General features: G+C 51.5%; 7 protein-coding genes and 1 non-coding gene across 8 annotated transcripts; 6 read left to right on the forward strand and 2 right to left on the reverse strand.

Moving 5' to 3' along the window:
• Positions 1–318: 318 nt before the first annotated feature.
• K444DRAFT_636510 (TRP-domain-containing protein) lies at positions 319–2,618 on the reverse strand (the record flags this gene model as incomplete). The annotated part of the gene is made up of 2 exons (XM_024884000.1): positions 319–352; positions 406–2,618. 2 exons carry the CDS (start codon positions 2,616–2,618, stop codon positions 319–321), a joined length of 2,247 nt encoding a protein of 748 aa, XP_024728071.1.
• Positions 2,619–4,444: 1,826 nt separating this feature from the next.
• On the forward strand, positions 4,445–6,216 carry K444DRAFT_647452 (glycoside hydrolase family 76 protein; the record flags this gene model as incomplete). Its single annotated transcript, XM_024885339.1, has 5 exons — positions 4,445–4,544; positions 4,611–4,786; positions 4,905–5,028; positions 5,118–5,554; positions 5,611–6,216. The coding sequence occupies 5 exons, from the start codon at positions 4,445–4,447 to the stop codon at positions 6,214–6,216; spliced, it is 1,443 nt and encodes a 480-aa protein (XP_024728072.1).
• An 806-nt stretch (positions 6,217–7,022) lies between these two features.
• K444DRAFT_t35 lies at positions 7,023–7,117 on the forward strand. Its single transcript has one exon. It is a non-coding gene; the product is annotated as a tRNA-Val (tRNA).
• On the forward strand, positions 7,090–9,095 carry K444DRAFT_669071 (nicotinate phosphoribosyltransferase). Its single transcript, XM_024887485.1, has 2 exons — positions 7,090–7,572; positions 7,619–9,095. The coding sequence occupies exons 1-2, from the start codon at positions 7,377–7,379 to the stop codon at positions 8,842–8,844; spliced, it is 1,422 nt and encodes a 473-aa protein (XP_024728073.1). The 5' UTR covers positions 7,090–7,376; the 3' UTR covers positions 8,845–9,095.
• Positions 9,096–9,388: 293 nt separating this feature from the next.
• K444DRAFT_647454 (WD40 repeat-like protein) lies at positions 9,389–11,603 on the forward strand (the record flags this gene model as incomplete). Its single annotated transcript, XM_024885340.1, has 3 exons — positions 9,389–10,390; positions 10,451–11,060; positions 11,110–11,603. The coding sequence occupies 3 exons, from the start codon at positions 9,389–9,391 to the stop codon at positions 11,601–11,603; spliced, it is 2,106 nt and encodes a 701-aa protein (XP_024728074.1).
• A 215-nt stretch (positions 11,604–11,818) lies between these two features.
• Positions 11,819–13,246, reverse strand: K444DRAFT_656605 (zeta-crystallin; the record flags this gene model as incomplete). Its single annotated transcript, XM_024886099.1, has 4 exons — positions 11,819–12,040; positions 12,085–12,738; positions 13,057–13,164; positions 13,214–13,246. 4 exons carry the CDS (start codon positions 13,244–13,246, stop codon positions 11,819–11,821), a joined length of 1,017 nt encoding a protein of 338 aa, XP_024728075.1.
• Positions 13,247–13,894: 648 nt separating this feature from the next.
• Positions 13,895–17,256, forward strand: K444DRAFT_647456 (transcription elongation factor Spt5; the record flags this gene model as incomplete). Its single annotated transcript, XM_024885341.1, has 3 exons — positions 13,895–14,209; positions 14,297–16,559; positions 16,607–17,256. The coding sequence occupies 3 exons, from the start codon at positions 13,895–13,897 to the stop codon at positions 17,254–17,256; spliced, it is 3,228 nt and encodes a 1,075-aa protein (XP_024728076.1).
• A 2,946-nt stretch (positions 17,257–20,202) lies between these two features.
• On the forward strand, positions 20,203–21,964 carry K444DRAFT_636518 (uncharacterized protein; the record flags this gene model as incomplete). The annotated part of the gene is made up of 3 exons (XM_024884001.1): positions 20,203–20,413; positions 20,519–21,742; positions 21,813–21,964. 3 exons carry the CDS (start codon positions 20,203–20,205, stop codon positions 21,962–21,964), a joined length of 1,587 nt encoding a protein of 528 aa, XP_024728077.1.
• Positions 21,965–22,027: the final 63 nt, after the last annotated feature.

Below are 22,027 nucleotides of genomic sequence, written 5' to 3' on the forward strand. Positions count from 1 at the left end.
TGGTCACCAGTGTCTGTCTCAGATCTTTCCGTCGCTCATCACTCAGTGGAAGATCGAAGCTTGTTCTTTGGCCATCAGCCGCAATGCTGTCGTATCCAAAATATCCGGAATGAGTTGCCAATGCTTACGTTTCGTAGCCAACCACTTTCTTTGGGTGTTGCACGACCATCAAGGGGCATTGGCTTTGACCCTTCAAATCCATCATTCGAACAGTCCAGCTTCCCAGTGAGAAGCTGGCACTACACCATCCGCCAGAAATGGGGCCTAGACCATCTCGCAACTCGCATAGAAGGAATACACACTGAAAGGCCTGGCTCATCAATGATCATAACCGGCCCCGCGTTGCCAAGGGCTGTGTGGAAGTTAGCATTGGTGAAGTAAAGGGTGTGAAACAGCGTTGCTTACCTAGTCACGGGTTTTCTTTCAGCACCATAAGGACTCTTTTCGCGCTGGATGTTCGAGTGGGACGAGCTTGGGCGCGAGCTATCAGAACCATAGACTGGGCTTGCTTTTAATCGTCCACTGTCGGAGCCTCCATAGGGATCACCCAGTCTCTCGTGCGATTCCGAGGGATAGTGGGTCGGATTGAAAGCTGGAGACTGGTTGTAGGCTTGGAGCCCGGGACTGGGTGGTCCGCCCGCCCCGCTGTAGGTGTTTTGATAGCCATTGTCACCCTGCTGATGCGTAAGATCGCGACTCTGCATCTCTTTCTCGTTATCGAGTGCTCCTCTCGCCGATAGTCCCAATTGATCAAGCTCCATAGGCACCAAGGCCGTTTGAGATTTGATGAATGATCCTCGATTGTCTGCAATTGGTTGATATCGACTCTCTGGGTCCTTCCTGACGAGGGAAACGGTAACCACAACGAGGACGAGGATCAGTAATACCAAGGCAAATATGACATTCAGGAAGAAGAATACCATGCCCGTAATGCCAATGAGAAGGCCAGGTCCCTTGAAGATGTTGGTGAAAATAAGCAGGAAAATCGCATTCACGAAGTTGACCACACAGATGGAGATGTTGATAGCGTTTGCTGGCTTGTCCATCCAAGGTCGTACAATTGATGCCCCGACAAGCGCAGCCGCCTCGATGATGACGAGAGCAAAAGCCTGCACCGTGCCCTTGTGTTGCAGAAGGCCAACGAAGATACCCTTTAGTAGGATATACGCCAAGGTGGCAACAATGTAGAAGTAGGCGGTGGCTTTGAATGGTATGTACAGAAACCCCCATTTGTTCAATACACTTGCATCTGAATAAAGCAAGAAAGCCGGGGTCCTGTGGATCCGTATAGAGTGTTTGGCGATGTTGATGACATTGACGGCTGCCAAGGCGAGTGCTATTGTCATGCCGAACAGAAAAATGAGGGCCAAGAATATCTCGCCTGGAGAGTCATTCTGCGTGAACTCCCAGAGGCACAGAATAGTCATGAGAGGATAACCCAGTAAGATCAGTCGGAAGATGACGCCTTTGAGCGTCACCAGCCATTTATCGTGGAACTCTTGGAGAAGATTTTGCTGGCTCGAGAACCATCTGCGTCGAAGTGCCAATTCACACAGTAACTTGAAAAGCCCAAGACCGACCAGGGCGAGGATGATGAAGATGCAGTAGAAAATCAGACTCGTGAGGAACAGATTCGTCGGTTCCATATTTGCACGAAACGCAGCTCGGTCGATACCCGTGACAATGTACTCGCCACTTTCCGTGGTGGCAATCGGAGCAGTACGCGGGTAGAGTGAGCGAGCTGGTCCAAGCACCTCCAGAGCTCGTTTGGCGACCTGGACGGACTTTGTTTCCAGCGTAGCTAGGATTGTCGACGGTGTCCCACCCGTCGACATCTGATACCAGGTCGCCAGTTTCTGGAGGAATTTGACCTTGATAATTCCCAACGACCAATTGAAGTCCTGAGTCCATGCCTGCACGATCGGTGGGAGAGGGACTGCACACAGGCCGATGATAGCGAGGGCCTGAAAGTAGTTGAAGAGCGATGCTGCATAGAGCGATACGTGGGCGGCGGTGTTGGCATGTCCAAGACCAGATACCAAGGCAGAGCCAATGAGACCCAAGACGGCGATCAGGGCGGTCGCCCACTTGACTCCGTCTTGGTTTACTGTCTTCCTGTTGGAAATTCGCGAGCGAACACAAGCCAAACTGTTCGTTAGTTCCGTGTCAGTCGCCATATACAAGTGGACCGTGACGGTTGCATCCAGGTCGGGGATTTGAAAGGCAATGCCTGGGATTGAGCTCGTCACGGACGATGAGATGTTGTTGTAGGTGGTGTCAAAATTGATCTGGGGAAGATTTAATGGACAGAAGCCTGAAAAGGCGACGCCCATGGTGCACGGATCCACGGACTCTTTGAGGAAGGTGTATCCATAGGCGGCAGCGTCGACCTCGAGACGCACCTTTCCTGTGATAGATGTGGCGCCCTTGACATTGATGGACAAGGTCCCGTTGTCGGGGGAGAAGGCGATTTGGAATAAGGTAACGGTGAAATTGGTTGTGGATTGACAGGAATCCAACGATTGAGACTCGAAGACTCGAGAGGCGGAGACCGTCGGGACTCGAAGGGACAAGAGGGCCGAGAGCAGAACGGCGGTAGATGAGGGATAGAGACGCATTTTGAATGAGGGTTGATCAGTCTAAGCTCGTGGGGAGTGGGGAGTGGGGTTGGGGGCCAGTCGTGTCGTGCTGTCGCGACGGGCTCACTGGCAACGGAAAGTTTGAAGTCCTCCTCCCCTTTGCTCCGACGCGATGATAGTTGATAGCCGTTGAAGGTCGATGACGAGTTGGTCAGGCGAGGTTTTGAGGTCTGTCGTCTGTCTTCTGTAGTCTGACTGTCGTCTGAACAGGGGGGTGGGGGTCACGTGTTGCTAGTGTGGATCTGGGGGGGTCTGAGCGAGAGTGGGCCGACCCATCAAAATGTTGGAGTGGTGGAGGGAGCGACAGTGAAAGGGAGAGGGAGCATTCAGGAGGAAGTGCTCAAGAAGCTGCAGCCGGGCATCGCGTGCGCACTCTCAATCTAACTGGAGGTGAAGACGGGGGTCAAACCGACGCGCCGCAAGGTGCTGTAGCCTCTTGTAAAGAATGCAGTGTCTTTGTTTCCTGTCGACGATGGGCAGGAGCAAAATGATCAAACCTGTCTGCAGCGGCGAAGGGGAAAGGGAAGGGGAGGGCAGGAAGCGGAGGGGAGGGAAGGGAAGGGGAGAAGAAGGCTGGAGGCTGGCTGCTAGCTGCTAGATGAGATGGGATGGATGGGCATGGCATGGCATGGCATGGGAGGGCATGGGGCCATGGGCTGACCCGCGCCCTTGCTGCAGGCCAAGTTCCAGTTCCAACACACTCGACCCAGCTGCTGAACTGCGGCGCCGCCTCTTCCAGTCCAGTCCCGTTCAGCACAGTCCAGTCCAATTCAGCGCAGCGCAGCGCAGTGCCGCGCAGCACAACCAGCACAGCCCCACTTCCAAATCAAAGCTCGTATTGCAGCTGACACACCAGGCAGCCCTCCTTCAGATACAGTACACAGCACAGGAGGCAGGAGAACATGAGTGAGTGAGGGAGTGAGGGGGCGAGGGGGTGAGGGGGTGAGTTACGAGTACTGTACATAAATTAAGTGAGAATTGAAGGCGGTCACGACATTGAAAGGGACGCGGCCCATGTTGCCTGCCTCCATATCGTCGTATCGTTTGAAATCCAGCACCACCAGCCGCCAATCTGCTGTGCAGAGACACATCCGTCTGCGGACCGCGAGGCACACACAGCCTCACAGCCGCACAGTCAGCCAAAGACCGCCTGCACGCCTGCTCCTGCACGGCAAACACCATTTGGACCTGTGGTGACATTGGTGTACCGTGTACCGGACGAGAGGCGTGAAATTGTTTTCCGCTGCGCCCCAAACAGTCAACGTCACACAATCCCTGTCCAGAGCCCTCTCTCATCTTCGACTTGGTCCATTCGCCGAGCGCGCTCCGTGCTCCCTCCTCCCCCAACCTCAAACTCGCTCGCGCACCCCAGGCCAAATCGTTCGCAGATCAAATCAAGCCCCCAAGCACACACCACAATTCCACACCAAGTCCACACCACCAACCCACCCGCCCCAGACCTCCCGAAATAGCGACTCGCTACACACAAGCAAGCCATCGGCCGCCCTGTTGGTGCAGCCTTTGGACGGCAAGCCGCTGATCTTTAAAATAGGGAGGGCCATGGTTCCTGCGTCATTAGGCGGCTCGAGATAATCGCCCGAAGATTGGGCTCTATCTTTCTCCTCACAACAACATCGCAACTTTTCCAATTCCATGTTTTGGACCTGAGCCTTCGAACGGCTCCCCCCCCGCACGTGGTCTAGCACCAGACTAGACTGGCTTTGCGTGCCTGGCTCGGATCCCACCTCCCCCCCCCACGCGTTGTAAATAAGCTTAATCCGCCCTCCGAACGCATCGCACGCATCATGGCGTGGTTTTCTATCCCTCGACCGCTGGCGGTGCTTCTGGCACTGTCGCTCTTTGGTGATGCCGCCACCGCCATCGAGCTTGACTTGACCTCAAGTGGTGCGTTCCATCGGCTCTCCCAACCCGCTAAACCCCCCCAGGCTCTTTGGCTGATATTCAGTACAGCGTCGATCAAGTCAGCGGCAAGCACAATCGCCTTTGACATGATGTCCTACTATAAAGGAAACCTCTCAGGCCAAACGCCAGGGCTACTGCCCGGTCCTCCAGCGACCCCCTCTATAACAAATGCGGGATACTTCTGGTGGGAAGCAGGTGCAATGTTTGGAAGTCTCGTCGACTACGTAAGCACGCCCACACTTCTGCTATTTCCAATAGTCCTATTCCCTAAGACACTTGCCCGCTCCAATTTGTCGTTACATCATCTTCATCTCGGAAATTTCTAACCGTTTGGATTTCCAGTGGTATTACACAGGTGACACGACATACAATGACGTTGTCTCACAAGCACTGCTATTTCAGACCGGTCCGGATAATGACTACCTTCCTACGAACCAAACCAACGGCATGGGCAACGATGATCAAGGTAGCTACAACTTTCTTTATGTTTGGCACCTGCCTAGTCCAGGGTGTGTTCTGGCAACACGATTGCGCTGACCGATCTTCAAATAACAGGTTTCTGGGGCATGTCGGCAATGACTGCAGCAGAATTGGGCTTTCCAGACCCTCCACCCGACAAGCCACAATGGCTCGCACTTGCTCAAGGAGTCTACAACGTTCAGGCAGGCAAGTGGGACCCTACCACGTGTAATGGAGGCTTGCATTGGCAAGCCTTTTCCTTTCTCAACGGTTTCACCTACAAGAACTCCATCGCCAATGGGTGCTTCTTCAATATCGCTGCTCGCCTGGCCGTATACACGGCCAATGATTCATATGCCGTATCTGCAGAACGAACATGGGATTGGGTGAGAAGTGTTAAATTCATAGATGACGCCTATAATGTGTATGACGGCGCGCAATCGACCGTCGACAACTGTACGCAGGTCAACAAACAGCAATATTCGTACAATTCTGCCATCTTTCTCCTCGGGGCTGCACACATGTACAACTATGTAAGTGCAGAATCATGCTTGCCGAATGTTACACAAAGACTGACAGCATATACAAGACAAATGGTAGCCAAATCTGGCAGGGCCGGGTCGCCGGGCTCCTCAATGCAACCCTCACAAACTTCTTCCGAAATGGCATCGCCTACGAAAACATATGCGAAGCGAAAGTAAGCACATGCTCGATCGATATGCTCAGCTTCAAAGCCTACCTCACGCGCTGGATGGCGGCAGCCACGAAACAAGCCCCTTTCATCTTCGACCAGGTCAAGGGGGTTCTCGAGAGCTCTGCCAAAGCGGCAGCCCTCCAATGTTCCGGTTCTCCGGCCGATCATCCAAATGGGAGAACGTGTGGACTCAGCTGGGCACTCGGGGCAGCGTGGGATGGCACATCGGGAGTCGGACAGCAAATGGCTGCGATGGAGGTCATTCAGAGCAATTTGATCACGCAAGCGAAAGCCCCTCTGACGGCGGGCTCTGGGGGCACGAGTAAGGGAGACCCCAGCGCGGGAAGCGGAGATATCAGCACACCAGAAGTAGTGAAGCCGATTACCACAGCGGATCGAGCCGGTGCTGGGATTTTGACGGCCTTATTGTCTGCTATCGTGGTGAGTGGCCTGGCCTGGGTGAGCATGGCCGAGAAGGGGGTAGGTATCATGAAGGGATGATTATGGTGTCGGACTCGAATTTGGCAAACGGCAACTCCGGGTACGACATCAGGAGATGAATATCCCGCATTTTCTGGGAGGTTTTGGGATTTCTTTTGGAGCATCATCATGAAGAGGCGTCAGGAATACCTGGTTTTGAATGCATAGAACTTGAAATGACTAAAAAATTATAATCCTGAATTCCTGATCCCTGATGTCCTCGATGCAAAACATACCTTGACCTGTCGCTCCATTTCAGAATCCTAAGAGGTATGGGACAATAGCCCCTCACAATTCTGTTTTTCTAAGATAAAACTTCGTAGCTGATATTTATTATTTTCAGTCATCTCAATGTCCTAGATGACTCTGGACAAGTGGAGATATCTTTTCCATAATGCGGGCTACTGTGTTGTTAATTCCTCCCCATTGTTAGCTATTTGTAGTTTGAAGATATGGGGTCTTTAAAGAGCTGTTCTCGTCCTCACAAAGTCCTAGGTAATAGCTAATTGCAAAGTCATGTTTAGAAGAACTCAGATCTCCAATTCTTTGCAAAGTTCATTTATTGGTGGAAAACATGGCGGGGCGGGGCGGAAGGAAAAGGAGCATAGTGTCTGTGCAGAAATATTTCTGTGAAATTGGTAATAATGTATCCCTTCGTCTGGCAAGAAATGGTCCGTACTAGCGGCCGCACACAAATATCCCTTGTAGGTAAGAATACAACCATCTCCTCCAATCACGCTATCCGCATGATGCGGCCGCTAGTACGGACCATTTCTTGCCAGACGAAGGGCTATATAGATCCAGATAAGGAACTTTTTCGTTGCTCAGGACGGTTGGTGTAGCGGTTATCACGTCTGCTTTACATAGCATAATTATATGTTCATATCGCAGCAGGTCGCAAGTTCGATCCTTGCATCGTTCAAAGCTTTTGCTTCTTCATTCCATGCCCTAAGTGATTGGGCTTTTTTTTGGTTCTTTTGCTCCAATTCCTTTTATTTTTACAACAGTCTTGCGATCATCTGACATTGGAACCTTTAACCGAATCGCCGACCACAGGTGCCTCTATTCTATTGCGTCTTTAAGCTCATCCTTCCGCATGTTTTGACACGCGTTCCACTCCCTAAATTCCACACAAGCGTCTCCCCCACCTTCCATTTGAAGTCCTCTTCAACCACGCCGCCATGGACTTCAATGGTTCGTCGCCGTTTCCTGAGGGGGTCATCTCCTTCCTGGACACTGACCTCTACAAGTTGACTATGCAATGCGCAGTCTTGAAGTATTTTGCAGATGTGAAGGTGACCTATGCTTTCAAGAACAGGACTCCTGACAAGAAGCTTTCTAGAGCTGCTTTTCGGTGGCTCCAGATCCAAATCAATAGTACGTCTCTCCCAGCCTTGCGCTTTGCGCAACCTAACACAAACAGAGCTCGGAAACATAGCCCTTTCGCTTGAAGAACTCCGCTTTCTACAGTCAACCTGTACCTACCTCAACAAGGAATACCTCGATTTCCTCAAGGACTTCAGACTCAACCCTCGCGAGCAAGTCACAGCCTCGTTCACCGCGAAAGACGACACAGGCAGCGACGAAGATATTGGCGAAGTCAATCTTGTTGTGAAGGGATCCTGGGTCGAGACAATCCTCTACGAGATTCCACTGCTGGCTCTGACAAGCGAGGCATACTTCCGGTTCATTGACAAGGATTGGATATACGATGGCCAGGAGGAGCAGGCTTATGCTAAAGGCATGCGCCTGCTAGAAGCTGGCTGTATCGTTTCGGAGTTTGGAACCAGACGGAGGAGAGATTACCATACTCAAGCACTTGTATTCCGAGGTTTGGTCAAGGCGAAGAAGGAGGGGGTGAAGAATGGCCTACCGGGCGAGATCTCTGGCACGAGTAATGTCCATCTTGCTATGAGGTTTGGCATTCCTCCCATCGGAACAGTTGCACACGAATGGTTCATGGGAGTAGCAGCAATTACTGGTAACTATGAGACCGCGACCAAGACCGCGTTGAGCTACTGGGTGGGATGTTTCGGGGAGGGCGTTCTCGGCATAGCTTTGACTGATACCTTCGGCACACCCATCTTCTTGAAAGCATTCAGAGAACCAATTCCTCCTATCACTCCAACACATCAAACGAGTTTGTCTGACGGCGTGGTGGAGTCTGAGACCTCAGCCCACGGATCGGGGAAAACAAAAACATTTGCCGAGGTCTTTACGGGTGTTCGACAAGACTCCGGAGACCCTGCAAACTTCGTCAAGATTATGCGAGAGTTCTACGCCAAGGAGGGCATCAAGGAACCGAAGACGATTGTCTTCTCCGACTCCCTCAACATAGATCTTTGTCTAGAGTACAAGAAGATTGCTGAGGAGGCCGGCTTCAAGTGCACATTCGGTGTCGGAACCTTTTTCACCAACGATTTTGTCCATCAAAGCACTGGTCACAAGTCTACCCCTCTCAATATTGTTATCAAATTGAGCTCGGCAGCGGGCAACCAAGCCATCAAGATCAGTGATAATATTGGCAAAAATACGGGCGACATGGCCACGGTTGAGAAAGTCAAGAAGGTACTGGGCTATGAAGAGAAGGTTTGGAAATTGGGTGATGAAGAGCACCGATGGGAGACGGATGATGATCAAGTCAAATAGGTCGATCCCTATCGTTGAGCTTCTTGGTGGCTTTTGTGTGTACTTGGTTGTGCATCGGTCTGCGTGGTTGGTTTGCATGGAACGGCGTTGGGATAGGGGGGACAACCTCGGTCATTCACATGTCCCAGCAACGGCCCTAGAATTTAGAGCTCGATTTGACTTGATGGTCGTCGGTGCCAAGAAGCAATTAATCAATGACAGGAATTTTTATTCGAGTCGTCAACACTGAATGGGTACTGTATCAAAGTGACAGGGAATGAGGTGTTAACTTGTTGCTAATATTGCACTCACTTGAGGACCTACTTATTGCAGCAAAATCGGAAAATGAACCATGGCACACGGACTCAATCCACGTTATACAGCAGACATCGAAGTTTCTCAAGTGGCAGGTGTGCCCCTCAAGAGAGAGCAGTGCTGTTAATAAAGTACGTACTGTGCGGCTCTCTGCTCACTTAGGGGGTTGTGCGGACGTTAGCGAGCTCCCCGAGTTAATTTCAGCCAACGAGACGACGTGCATCTTGTCAAAACGAACGCCTTGTCGAATATGCCCTTCGGTTTCCACTCGCACACATCTTCCTCCTCGTCGCAACATGCGCAGCAGGTTCCTGGAGCTGCTACTGCTTCTGGTATCCTGCAAGCAGCTCACAATCTAGGTTCTATCGGGGCCCCCGCTGGCAGCCTCAACAACATCGGGTCTGCGAGAACGGTAGCTGGCACAGACAGGCTCTACCCTTCCGGTGCAACGTCGTTGAACTCGAACCTGGGAGGACAGCAGTCTGCGCTGCCATCTGCTTATGCTCCACAGCACGCCAATACATCGATTGCAGCGCACCCTTCCAGCGGAGAAATGAGCCAGTCACAGCAGTTCGAGAACCAAAGACGCAGTCGACACCCAGATGAGCTCCATCTGAGCGGCGCAACGAACATGGCTTCCCAGCGCGGAGCTCTGTCTCCTAGAGACTATACAACAGCCGCAGGTCCTCGTATCAGCCTTGAGCAAGCCGCACCCGAAGCATCTCAATATACAAGCGCGGGGCAGCTCCCAGGCTCTTTGCAACCTGGCAGACCAGGCCCGATTACAGCCAACACCGCGCCCAATGCGCCAACCATGGCGCCAGAACAGTATTCCTCTCCTTCAAGATCCTCAGCTTTAGGTCTCTCGCACAGCTATACACGCTCGAGTCCAGCCGCTGGCTTCGATGGCCAAGGGTTCACGCCCTTCACACCAACAACACCAGGAGGAACTGACCAGGGTCACTTTACATCTCCCACGACACAGAAATATGCCCCCCAGAGTACCCAACGGGCAGTCTCGAACACGCCGCTTGGCCTCGCAGATATCCGACCCCGCGCTGACTCTGGTCTCTCTGATGGATTGCCTGGGGCAAATCCATATTCATATGACGGCGCCAACTCAGTCCCCACCAACAGCAATTATCTTGCACCATGGGCCATATATGCTTTTGACTGGTGTAAATGGCCGGCCCAGAATCACGATGCGGGGAAAGTGGCTGTTGGGAGCTATCTGGAAGATGGACATAATTTTGTAAGTGTTTGCCCATCAAAAGCCAGTTATGATATGGATATATGCTCATGTCCTTGTCAGATTCAAATTCTAGATTCACAAATTACCCCGACACCGCCTGAATCGTATACCCCAGGAGCTCCAAAATATGGATTGGAGTTTATCAAAATCGCGGAAGCTACCCACTCGTATCCAGTCACACGCCTCTTGTGGGAACCGCCATCGTCTCAGAAGCAATCAACCGATCTTCTTGCTACCTCTGGAGACCATCTCAGACTCTGGTCTCTACCCTCAGAAACACCAATGGCGTCTCCAGGAAATTCTATTACCCGCTCCGCGAATCATGGAAGAGATCTCCCGGCGAGCAAGCTTACACCACTAGCGCTCCTTTCAAATTCGAAGACCCCCGAACACACAGCTCCTTTGACTTCGCTGGACTGGAATACCGTCTCGCCTAGTCTCATCATCACATCAAGCATTGACACTACCTGTACAATATGGGACATACCAACGTTGACGGCAAAAACACAATTAATTGCTCACGATAAGGAGGTCTTCGATGTGAGGTTCTGTGCAAATAGTGTTGATGTCTTCGTCAGCTGTGGAGCAGATGGGAGTGTCCGAATGTTCGACCTACGAAGTTTGGAGCATAGCACCATCATTTACGAGCCCACTGCCAAGGATGACAAAGGTAAGTTGTGCCCTACGCTCCTTGGACTTAGATACTAATTCCTCGCTAGATGCCAGTCCTGGTGGAGGAAGAATAAGTCCTACGTTGGCGCAGCAGACGATGTCATACGCTCCACCCTTACTGAGGCTTGCTGCATCACCTCACGATACTCACCTATTAGCCACCTTCTCTCAAGATTCCAATCTTATTCGGATTCTTGATGTCCGGCAACCAGGGCAAGCCTTGCTCGAGCTTCGAGGGCATGCGGCGTCAATCAATTGCATAGAGTGGTCACCCTCGCGAAGAGGCACCCTTGCCTCTGGCGCTGATGATTCCCTAGTTCTGATTTGGGACTTACTGAGCCAAAGCACTGCACTTACTCCACAAGGTTCAGCAGTCAATGGTGCATCGGCATCAGACAACGCCCGTGGACCAGCAGCCAGCTGGCAATGTGATTACGAAGTTGGTAACATCAGCTGGGCACCCCATAGTGCTTTGAACAACGACGGTGGGGATTGGGTTGGAGTTAGTGGTGGTCGGGGAATCTGGGGCGTTAAACTGTGATGAATGTTATGTTCAAGAAGATCATAGACGAAATGATATCCGCATTGTCAAGCCAGGCGTTTAGGTCGATTTTCATGGCGGAATCAATATCCAGGCATTTGGGACGAGAAAGATGTCGCTTATAGCGCTCATTGTATTATAAAGGAAATGCATGAACCTCTTGATGGGGTAGCGAAGAGTCAATAGAACTATCTTACTCAACCTAGCTTTCAAATTCACAATCGCGACCCATGGCGGCCATGGTCCAGCAGCACCACTGCTTTGCCCCAAACATATCGGGCTTGAAGGTCCTTCATCGCGCTGACCACGCTTTCCAATCCTCTATAGCTTCGATCAAAGACCGTTGGTCTGAGTAGACCATCTTCCCACATGACTTTCAACCCTCTCCATATTTCAGCCGTCTCTCCTGGATCTGTTCGGTCGGTCATACCGAAACGCTGGTAAAGGTCAGAGGGAGGCAACTGAGTTTGTTTCGACTTACATAGCCAATTATTTGGGCTTGTCTTAATAATATCCTGTTTGTTGCAATTCTCTCGATATCCCCTTCTGTCCCAGCGAATCCAATAACGAGGATGCGGCCTTTCTGCTTTAGACATTTCAGACTTTCGCCCACGAGTCCCACTGGATCATAAACAACATCAACACCTTTCCCATTGGTAAGTTGGAGCACTTCTTTCCACCATTCAGGATTGGTTTCATAATTTACACACTCGTCTGCACCAAAGCTTTTTGCAACATCGAGTTTGGCTTGAGAGCTAGCGGTGGCTATCACTCTTGCTCCAACGGCCTTGGATATCTGTATAGCCATAGCACCGAGTCCTCCAGCTGCTGCATGGATCAGAGCTGTCTCGCCTCTCTGAAGCCTCCCCCGAGTGATCAGGGCGCCATAGCTGACAGGTGCAGTCGCTGCAAGGCCAGCGGCATCTCTGAAGTCCCAGTCTTTGGGTATATGATGGAGCGAGGCTCCTTTGACGACGATCTGCTCGGCGTAGGAACCGAGCCCGCTGCCAAATACTCGATCTCCTGGTGAGTATTGAGAACCGATAGGGGCAGATACCACGATCCCGGCGAATTCGAGTCCGAGGATGAAGGGGGGCCTGACTAAGGACCGGTTGTTTTGATGTTTGCCTCGAGCCTGAAAGAAGTAATGAGAAATTGGTCTGAGAAAGAGAGCAGGCGTGAGAAAGGGTTGGTAAAAGTATCTTCTTGAGGTCAGGACTAGTGAACTCCCCAAAGATCTAAGAATTGCTAGAGTAATTGTATAACTTTCTGATGTTCATGGAATAGAAGCATATGCACCCAAACGACCCTTGTCTTCTCAATATTCACGGAGTCGAAGAAAAAATCAAACTTCAGAACTAAACTCATCGCACCAACGCCCCACTCCCGACAATTTTGAGGCAACATAAGTGAGAGAAAAGCGCAATTGACACAGGGTAGGAGGGTGACTTACATATAATATGTCTACAAAGTTCACACCGACTGCAACGATTTGCACAATAACCTCGCCCTCCCTGGCTTGAGGATTTGGGACCTCGGATACCTTGATCTCTTCCAGGTCCTAAGTATGAATTAGATTGAGGACTTCCATGGTGCAGAAATGGCCTCACTTTAACAAATTCTTCTATCCGGATGGCCTTCATTGCTTATAAGGTATACTGTGAAGTGGACAGGAGGGAATAGACGGGCTCGCGGCTTGGAGAGCTGAGGTGAAAGCGGCGTCGGATGCGGAGACGGAAAAGCGGCACTAATTATTGAGGGCTTTAGATTCGAGCTGGGGAATAAAAAGAGACGGATCTTAAATATTCTAGATCATCACAAATATACGAGGAAGTAGACTCTGGCTTTACTATAGATAGAAGGTATTTCTAGTGAAGAAGTATCTGAAATATCCAAGCCGACTTGAAACATTGAGACGTGCCGCTTTCACCTTCTCGCGCGAGCGAAGTTGAACATTTCAAACAAGGCTTCTGTGCCTGCTACTTCGAATATTCCCTTAATTCATATTTGTCCTCTCCAACTTGTCCTTAGAAGCTCTAGAATATTCAAGTCCTCGGTCCAGTTAATATCCAATATAACTTGGGACATTGGGAAAAAATATCCGGGTACCCTCAACCTTACGAGTTTGCAGCGGCAGCTCCCAAACTCGCTAGCCGACGAGGCTGAGATCACGTGGTATAGAACTATCAAATGCGGCGGGAGGCAAGGGTCAAGTTTAGCGCGATTTCCATTTTAAAACCAACAGCAAGCTCTCTACTTACATTTACACTCTACAACCTCCATTATCCACAATGTTGACCTCAAGCCTTCTGAATACCCGGTTCGATGACAGCGATGACGAGGATGACTTCAATCCTGCCCCTGCCGATGTTTCGGACGCTGAAGATGGAGGATCTGACCACGACGAAGACGCAGGCGCGCAGATCCAAAGCGAGGCAGCCAGAAGACGGGAGGTGAACGAGCGGCGGTCTTCTGTAGATGATCGCGATGACGATGAAAACGAGGATGAAGAGGATGCCGAAGGTGAAGGGGAAGATACAGCTCGAGCCGCACATGAGGATGAGGATGAAGAAGATGAGGACGACGACGATGAGGAAGAGATCACAGTGAGCATTCAGATTCCCTTTTGACACATTCCACAGGCTTTCAGTTTGTTTCAATCTCCAGGCTACAGTGTCTGACAGTTTCTGCAGGGTCATCGCAGAAAACGTCGACGGGAACGCCGCAATCAGTTCCTCGATGTCGAAGCCGAAGTTGACGAAGATGAAGACGAGAACGATGACGACGAAGACGAGCTCAATGAAATCAAAGACAACTTCATTGCCGATACGCATCCCGATGATTTGGCAGATCTTCCAGCGGGAGGCGAGACGGATGACAGGCGGCACAGGGAGTTGGATCGAAGACGTGAGATGGAAGCGAGCCTCGATGCCGAGAAGCAGGCAGAAATCTTGCGGCAACGATATGCCAACAAGAACAGATCCGGGCGAGCCATGGGAGATTCTGCTGTGGTACCAAAGCGCTTGTTACTTCCCAGTGTCGATGATCCAAGCATTTGGGCAGTCCGGTGTAAAGAGGGGAAGGAAAGAGAGGCAGTGTTCTCCATCATGAAGCGTATTGAGGAGAGACTTGGCACCAAGGACGAGCTTGCCATTACCTGTGCTTTCGAGCGTGGAGGAACACAGTCGACAATGAAGGGCTTCATCTACGTTGAGGCCCAAAGGCAGGCAGACATCATGGTTGCTCTAGATGGGTTGATGAACGTATATCCGAGGACCAAGATGATGTTGGTCGAGATCAAGGAAATGCCGGATCTACTCAGAGTCTCGAAGACTCCTTCCCTGGAGCCTGGAGCCTATGTGCGTTTGAGACGGCCTCCTAAGTATGCTGGCGACCTTGCTCAAGTTATAGATGTCACGGACACGGGCCTCGAAATGCGGGTAAGATATGTGCCTCGTCTGGATTACGGTTTACATGATGATGCCAACGCCCCCACGGATGCATTCGGCGCAAAGCGAAAACGGGTGGCTGCGGGCCCTCGACCCCCTCAAAGATTATTCAGTGAGGTGGAAGCCAAGAAGCGACATGCAAAGTACCTGCAGGGTAACCCTAATACAAAGACCTGGTCTTATCTTGGCGACGAATACATCAACGGGTATTGCGAAAAGGAGGTCAAGATTCAAACTTTGGTTACGAAAGATGTGAACCCAACTCTGGAAGAAGTCACGAGATTTGCTTCTGGGGCTGAGGACGGCACCGAAAATCTGGATCTGAACGCTCTTGCTGCAAGTCTGAAAGCAAGCACGGCTAATGCTTCATACCTTCCTGGCGATGTGATCGAAGTCTACGAGGGCGAGCAGAAGGGGGTTGTGGGAAAAGCTGTGTCTGTGCAAGGCGACATCGTCACGATGGCTGTTTCTGAGGGCGACCTCAAGGGCCAGACAATCGAGGTTCCAGTCAAGGGTCTCCGCAAGAGATTTAAAGAGGGAGATCATGTCAAGGTCATCGGCGGAAGTCGTTTTAGAGATGAGGTGGGCATGGTCGTGAAGATTGTGGAAGATCGCGTCACTCTTTTGAGTGACCAAGGCAATACGGAGATCACTGTTTTCAGCAAAGACCTTCGAGAGGCAAGCGACTCAGGTGGTAGCGGATCTCTGGGACAATTCGAGCTTTGGGATCTGGTCCAACTTGATCCTTCCACGGTGGCATGTGTAGTCAAGGTCGATCGCGAGTCATTGGTTGTTCTTGATCAAAACAGCCAGACCCGAATGGTCATGCCTTCCCAGATCTCGAACAAGCTCGAGAGACGCAAACACGCTGTTGCCACAGACAGAAATGGATCTGAAATTCGGGTCGACGATGTTGTCAAGGAGTTCGGTGGAGAAGCCAGATCTGGTAAGATCATTCACATCCATCGAGCATACCTGTTCCTACGAAATTCTGCGCAGAGCGAAAATGCTGGTGTTTTTGTTGCACGCACCACAAGCGTCGCCACGGTCTCTGCAAAGGGGGGGCGAGTCACTACGACGGCAGCGGCTCCGGATCTCAACGCCATGAACCCCGCCATGAAACGAAACCCGGAAAGCAATGGCGCCATGGCACCCCCAAAAACCTTTGGTAGAGATCGCTCTATTGGCCAGACCGTGACCATTCGACGGGGGCCTTACAAGGGCTTGCTTGGAATTGTGAAAGAGACAACAGATACCAATGCTCGAGTCGAATTGCACACCAAGAACAAGACTGTGAATGTTCCGAAGGATGCGTTAGGATTCAAGGATCGGATTAGTGGGCAGAGTATTGATCCCAACTCGAGAGGTGGTCACGGTGGAGGCAGAGGGGGCTTTACTCCTCGGGGTGGCAGAGGAGGTATGGGAGGAGCTACTCCCGGTGGGTGGGATGGTGGTCGTACGCCAGCTGCAGGTGTCGAGCGGACCCCAGCCTGGAACACCGCAAGAAGTAAGTTCCATAGTCGCATGTTGAGTTTTCATTGCTGACTTTTATAGCACCTGCTGGGGGGGCCAACGGTGGGCGTACACCTGCCTGGAAATCATCTGGCGATGCAAATGGTGGTCGAACCCCTGCTTGGGTCGATGGCTCACGGACTGTGAACCCGTACGATGGCAGTAGAACGTCTTATGGTGGTGGAAACAGAACCCCTGCTTGGTCTTCGGGGGCAAAGACGCCGGCTTACGGTCTCCAGCAGGATGGGTTCGCTGCGGGTTCCAAGACCCCGGGATATGGAGGCGGTGGTGACACATGGGGATCAAAAACACCGGCATACCAGCATCCTACTCCCTCCAATGACAATTGGGGCTCGAACCAACCAGCGCCTAGTGGATGGGGCGGAAATTCATATGATGCACCGACTCCTGGAGCGCATATGTCAGCGCCCACGCCTACGGCTATGAACGCTCCGACTCCAGGCGCCTACTCAGCTCCAACTCCTGCGCCGTACAACGCACCGACACCTGCAGCAGCCCCAACTCCGGCCCCGTCCTGGGGAGCTCAATGGGCACCAACTCCTCAGGCAATGGACGCACCTACCCCTGGAGCCCAACAAGGTTATTACGCAGCACCAACACCAGGGGCTTATGGAATGCCAGAGACACCAGCAGCAAACTGGCAGGACGATGGACCTCGTTACGTAGATTGAAACCATCAGGGCGAGCATTTGCATGGGCGGGTTATTCTTGAGGACGGCAGGCGTCGGGCTTTACTTTTCATCACTGTCTTAAAAAACCAAAAGGTTCGACACATGGGATTGCATATTGAGATTTAACCCAACCCCGCTTGGGTCTCGGTCTCCTTTCAGTTTTAGCGCTGAGTAGAAATGGCATCAGAATCATCCTTGTGGGTCCCAAGTGTTCACCCTAGCTCTTACATATTGTTATGTGATCCTGTGAAGGACAGCCTGAGCTGTGATCAGACGTTGGTTAAGCTTTTGTATTGCCACCCCAGCCTTCGAGATTTAAGACTACGGGCTCTCCTCCACTCCTCGTGATTATCCACTAAAGGCCGAGGAGTTAGCATTTTCCTACAATAGGGTCTCACTGGAAACATCTGTCAAAAAAGACTGTCTTGGGAGCACTCGAGAAGAAGGGGGACAGGAGGTTGTCAAGGAAAATGGATTTATTTCCCTTACGGTCATTTCATCGCCACCATTCACCTCCTGGTGTCCAGTGCACGCTGGAATCAGTGCAAGATCTCCTGGAGAGAGCTCCTGTCTTGTTTTGCCGTTGTCTGATATCACGGCCCCCGCGACGACTAGCGGCGTAGACAATTGTGTCCGTTGTGAAGTAAGTAACAGGATTGGAGCTAGCTCGGCAAGAAGAAAGGGGGGAGGGCTGGCCTTGTTCTCCGTGATGATGAACTGCGGAGGCGGTGTGTGGGTGCGCGACCGTTACTATGAGGTGTGAGAATGAGAATATAACCAGGTTATATTGAAATGACATGCAGTATTTATGTGAGATTCTTGAATTCATTAGGATTTACTTCCGAGGAGAAACCCTAGTTGCTGAGAATTGGAGACATGTTCTCATGCTCCAATTTAAGAGAAGAAAATTCTCGGGTGCGAGGTCTCTTGAACAAGGGCGACTTCCGAGTATCTATAGCATTGCTCCAATCCGCACATGCACTTGAGTACGAGGCAGATTCATCAACCTTTTGAGGTTTGCAAAGGACTTCATTTATTTCAGCTAATGGTGGGAAATTTGCTGTTACAAATCGCAATGCACAAAATTGCATTACCAGAACATACAGAGATGACCAAGAGTGGGAGCTGTTACGATATTAAGTTAGATGGGAAAGGACGAGGGTTGTGTGAGCTAGGTACAAGAAAAGAGTAAGGACTGCCGCAAAGTAGCGAGAAAGTGGCGAAGGCTTGTGCACAACTCGTCCGACATGTTTATGATTGGCCCCTTTCTAATCATACCTTCTGTTTGACCAGTACCCGAATCCAAGTCGGTGGACCTTGTAATGAGAACGGGAGAGCTGCCCGTCACAACGGGCACGAGATCCTTCAAGAGCGCGAGAAGGGAACTCATTGAATACGGATGAGGGGTACGAGAATGTTAATTTACGATGGGCGATTAATATGATAGGGACACAAACAACATAGTTGGATAGCGCAGTGCGCAGGGGGAAGTATTGTATTGGAAAGTAATAGCAGCACAGAGTGTAGAATCGTAAATCGTGAATCGTGAACCGTGAACCGTGAAGTTGAGTGAAGAGTGGTGGCACGTTCCAGTTCGCTTGCTCCACAGTGTAAGCGAGTCTTTTTGTTGAGCCAATCCTCCACCCCAGCCATCATCAAACATCACTCGACGAGCAGCTCCATAAGTCTCGGAATAATGTTCTCCCTTCTCGAGTCTCGACATGATTGTCTCACTCAGAGAGAAAACTGACTCACGAGTCGCGATGTTCCAGGCACGAGCCCAGCTCCGTGGTTGCGGTCCACACCACTTAATTTGTGGGATCGGGGAACCAACTGAGAAGCACACAGGTGGAGAGGACAATCAGGTTCAAGCCTCGTTTGCTGAAGGCTGAAGGCTGAAGGCTGAAGCTCTTCAGCGGCGCGGCGCGGGAATAGCATCCATGTCTTGCCACGAGGTTTCCCCACGATGAGGGCGCGGTGGCCGTGCGCGATGCTGCTGCTTGTTGCTGCACACTTTGCCGCATGGAACTAAAATTAAACCGGGCAACGCTCAACTGTGCAGCCATGGCGATGTCGGCGGCGCGATGCGAGCGATGGGCCTTTCCTTGCCTTGCACAGCTCCTCTCCTGAGCGAGCACCTCCTGTGACCTGCCCTTCGTGATCTGCTCTGCGCTGCTCTGCGCTGGAAGTCCACTCCCGCTCCCACTCGCATTCCACTGGCTCCCCCACTTGTCGCCGTCGCGGCCTGCCTTCATGCCCTCTTACAACTGCAACTGCAACTGCAACAGCCCACGCAGGCCACCCACACTCCGAGCTCCGCTGCGGCTGCGGCTGCGGCCAACAGCTTGCCAATAGTAGCGAGGTAGCATCATTCATCACGTCGAATAATTCGGCGTCGAAAAGTTGAACCAATTGCCCAAGCTAATGCCAAGCCCCGGCCAAGGTCGAGGTAGAAATCTACTCCGTAGCCTCCTCCGCTGAGCACTCGCCCCAACCCCCAGCCCGCTCCGTCCGCTGGCAGGAGGCCCAATAGTTCGTTCGTTCTATCTTGCCGACGCCAACTCCCCGCACTTTCACTTTCGTCATCCTGAATAGGAAGCTCAAGGCCCTCTCCCGCGACGCCAGGCCTCACCGTCGCACAACATCTGCCCCCTTCCCGCCACCCCTTCAAAGACGGTCTTTATCCTGGTGGCGTTCTGCACGTTGAGGACAAGGTGCAGGGCGTCTACCGGGGATTGGTACAGAGATTCGCGAGCTCCTACGGACCCCCTCTACCCGTGCGTACATGCAGCAGGAAGGCTGGCACGAGCCATAAAGCTTCGTCTTTCTCCCTCCCCCCCCGCCCCATCTCCCGTCTTTACGAGGGGAAAACCTTCGATAAGAGAGATTGTGAGAATTGGAACACGAGCTGTTCGTCCGCCGACTTTCAGACCAAATCCTTGAAACATGGCGTCCTCAACATCTGGACTCGACCCCCCAATGGATAATGATTGGGAGTATCTCCATGGTGGAGTCGACCCTGGGCAGGACGAGAATCTGAATTTGGTCCAGTCAGTGGCTGTAACGGGGCCAGAAGAAGCAGACCTCGAGCAGAGGAACAATTTGTCGTCCTCAAAGGAGAACGGCGAGTCCAGCAAAGCTTCTCAAAGTCTTGTCGGTATGCCACTGACTCATCCTGGCTTTTTGAAGCCATTACCATGTCCTTTTCTGTTGGGTTATAGCTTCAAACTCACGAGTCATTGTTAATTCGTACCCATTCTAGATATACTCGCCTCTTATCCGTCGCCCAAAGGGAGCTGCCTCACGCGTCTTCCATCCGAACTGATCGATCTGATCCTGTCCTTTCTCGGCCCCGCTGAGCTGGTTAGGGTCTCCTCGACCTGCAAGCTCCTTTCTAGCCACAGCAAATCCGACTTGTCATGGCAACGTCATGTTCAGGAGAATGTTCCTGGGCTTACTCTAACCTCACCGTACCCATGCAGCACATACCGAGACCTCTATATCTCCCATGATCCCCACTGGTTCCTGCCGAAGTACAAGATCTGGTTCTGTGACAATTTTCTAACAGGGAAGGTTATCATTGCTCGCTATGATCCCCGCCGAGGCTGTATCGAAGGCTACCGCCTTGTGGCAGAGCGGTCGCCACCAACCTTCGATCCTTGGGAGGCCGACGACCAAGTTCTCATCCACTCTTTCAATCCTCGATGTCGTCTACATTTGGATCAGCCTGTCCTCCAACTTGATGCACTCCCCCTGGAGTCACTTACGGCATCATCCACCAAAATCCAACGGGGACATCGTTTTTGTGCCGAAACTTCCATGCATCTCAATGATCGAAACCACCGTGGCGTGTTCTCCAACTTCCTTCTCACCAAGCCCGTCGACGTTCGCCCAAACATGCAGCTCTGGCCGCCTCCTACGATTCCAGCTAGGCACCGTGTTCGGAACGCTAGCCAAGAAGCCTTCGTAGGCAGTGGCCACAAACCACAGAGGCGGGAGGAAGTTAGTGACCAGGCTTTCAGGATCAGAAGTTGGATGGAAATGGTTGCTGGCCGTAACACGCCGGGTTTTCACATGGGAGAGGAAGTATCCACTTACGCAACACTGGATCCAAAACTTTATACGCCGACGGGGGAGAAGCCTTTCAGGGGAATCTGGGTTGGTGATTACAGTGGACATGGGTGTGAGTTCTTACTCATGAATCAACCGGACAATGAGGAGCCTTTCGATGAGGGAAGCGTTATTCAGGCCGATGACGAGACTGTAGAAGAATGGGAAGTGCGAAAGAAAGAAGAAAGGATCTACCGTGGAAGCATTGAAGCCATCAAATTGACAGGAGACCCGAACATCCCAAGAGGAGAATACACATTCATCGCTGATGATATTTCGGAAACTGGATTTGTTCGCAAGGCGACCGAGAAGACGTTTCGTGGCGCAAGAATTGTCAAGAGCAGAGGACATGTCGCAGCGAGAATGTTCCGAGATGGTGAGTCCTCTTTCAATTGCTTATTATTATTATTATTATTATTATGTTCACAGAGGTTGACAATTCACAGACAAATATATCGAGAGCCAGCTGATCATGGTCTCACACAACAAACTTGCTCAGTACTGGGTTGGATTTGGTCATATCAGTTTTTACGAGAGAGTCAATATCGACAAATTCCTCTCACCCACAAATGATCCTCCTCCAACGACATCATGTTGACAGAGCCACGGGGTATAACACAGAAGAGGGAAGGGCAGCTTCAAGAATGGCTTGCATGTTGTG

Source organism: Hyaloscypha bicolor, assembly GCF_002865645.1.
Source record: "Hyaloscypha bicolor E unplaced genomic scaffold K444scaffold_182, whole genome shotgun sequence".
NCBI classification, from domain to species: domain Eukaryota; kingdom Fungi; phylum Ascomycota; class Leotiomycetes; order Helotiales; family Hyaloscyphaceae; genus Hyaloscypha; species Hyaloscypha bicolor.

Excerpts from the sequence above, each read along its gene's own strand:
- K444DRAFT_669071 (XM_024887485.1), top strand. The coding sequence starts at position 7,377 with ATGGACTTCAATGGTTCGTCGCCGTTTCCTGAGGGGGTCATCTCCTTC. Across the intron at positions 7,573-7,618 it reads GCTCCAGATCCAAATCAATA|AGCTCGGAAACATAGCCCTT; the intron begins GTACGTCTCTCC and ends TAACACAAACAG.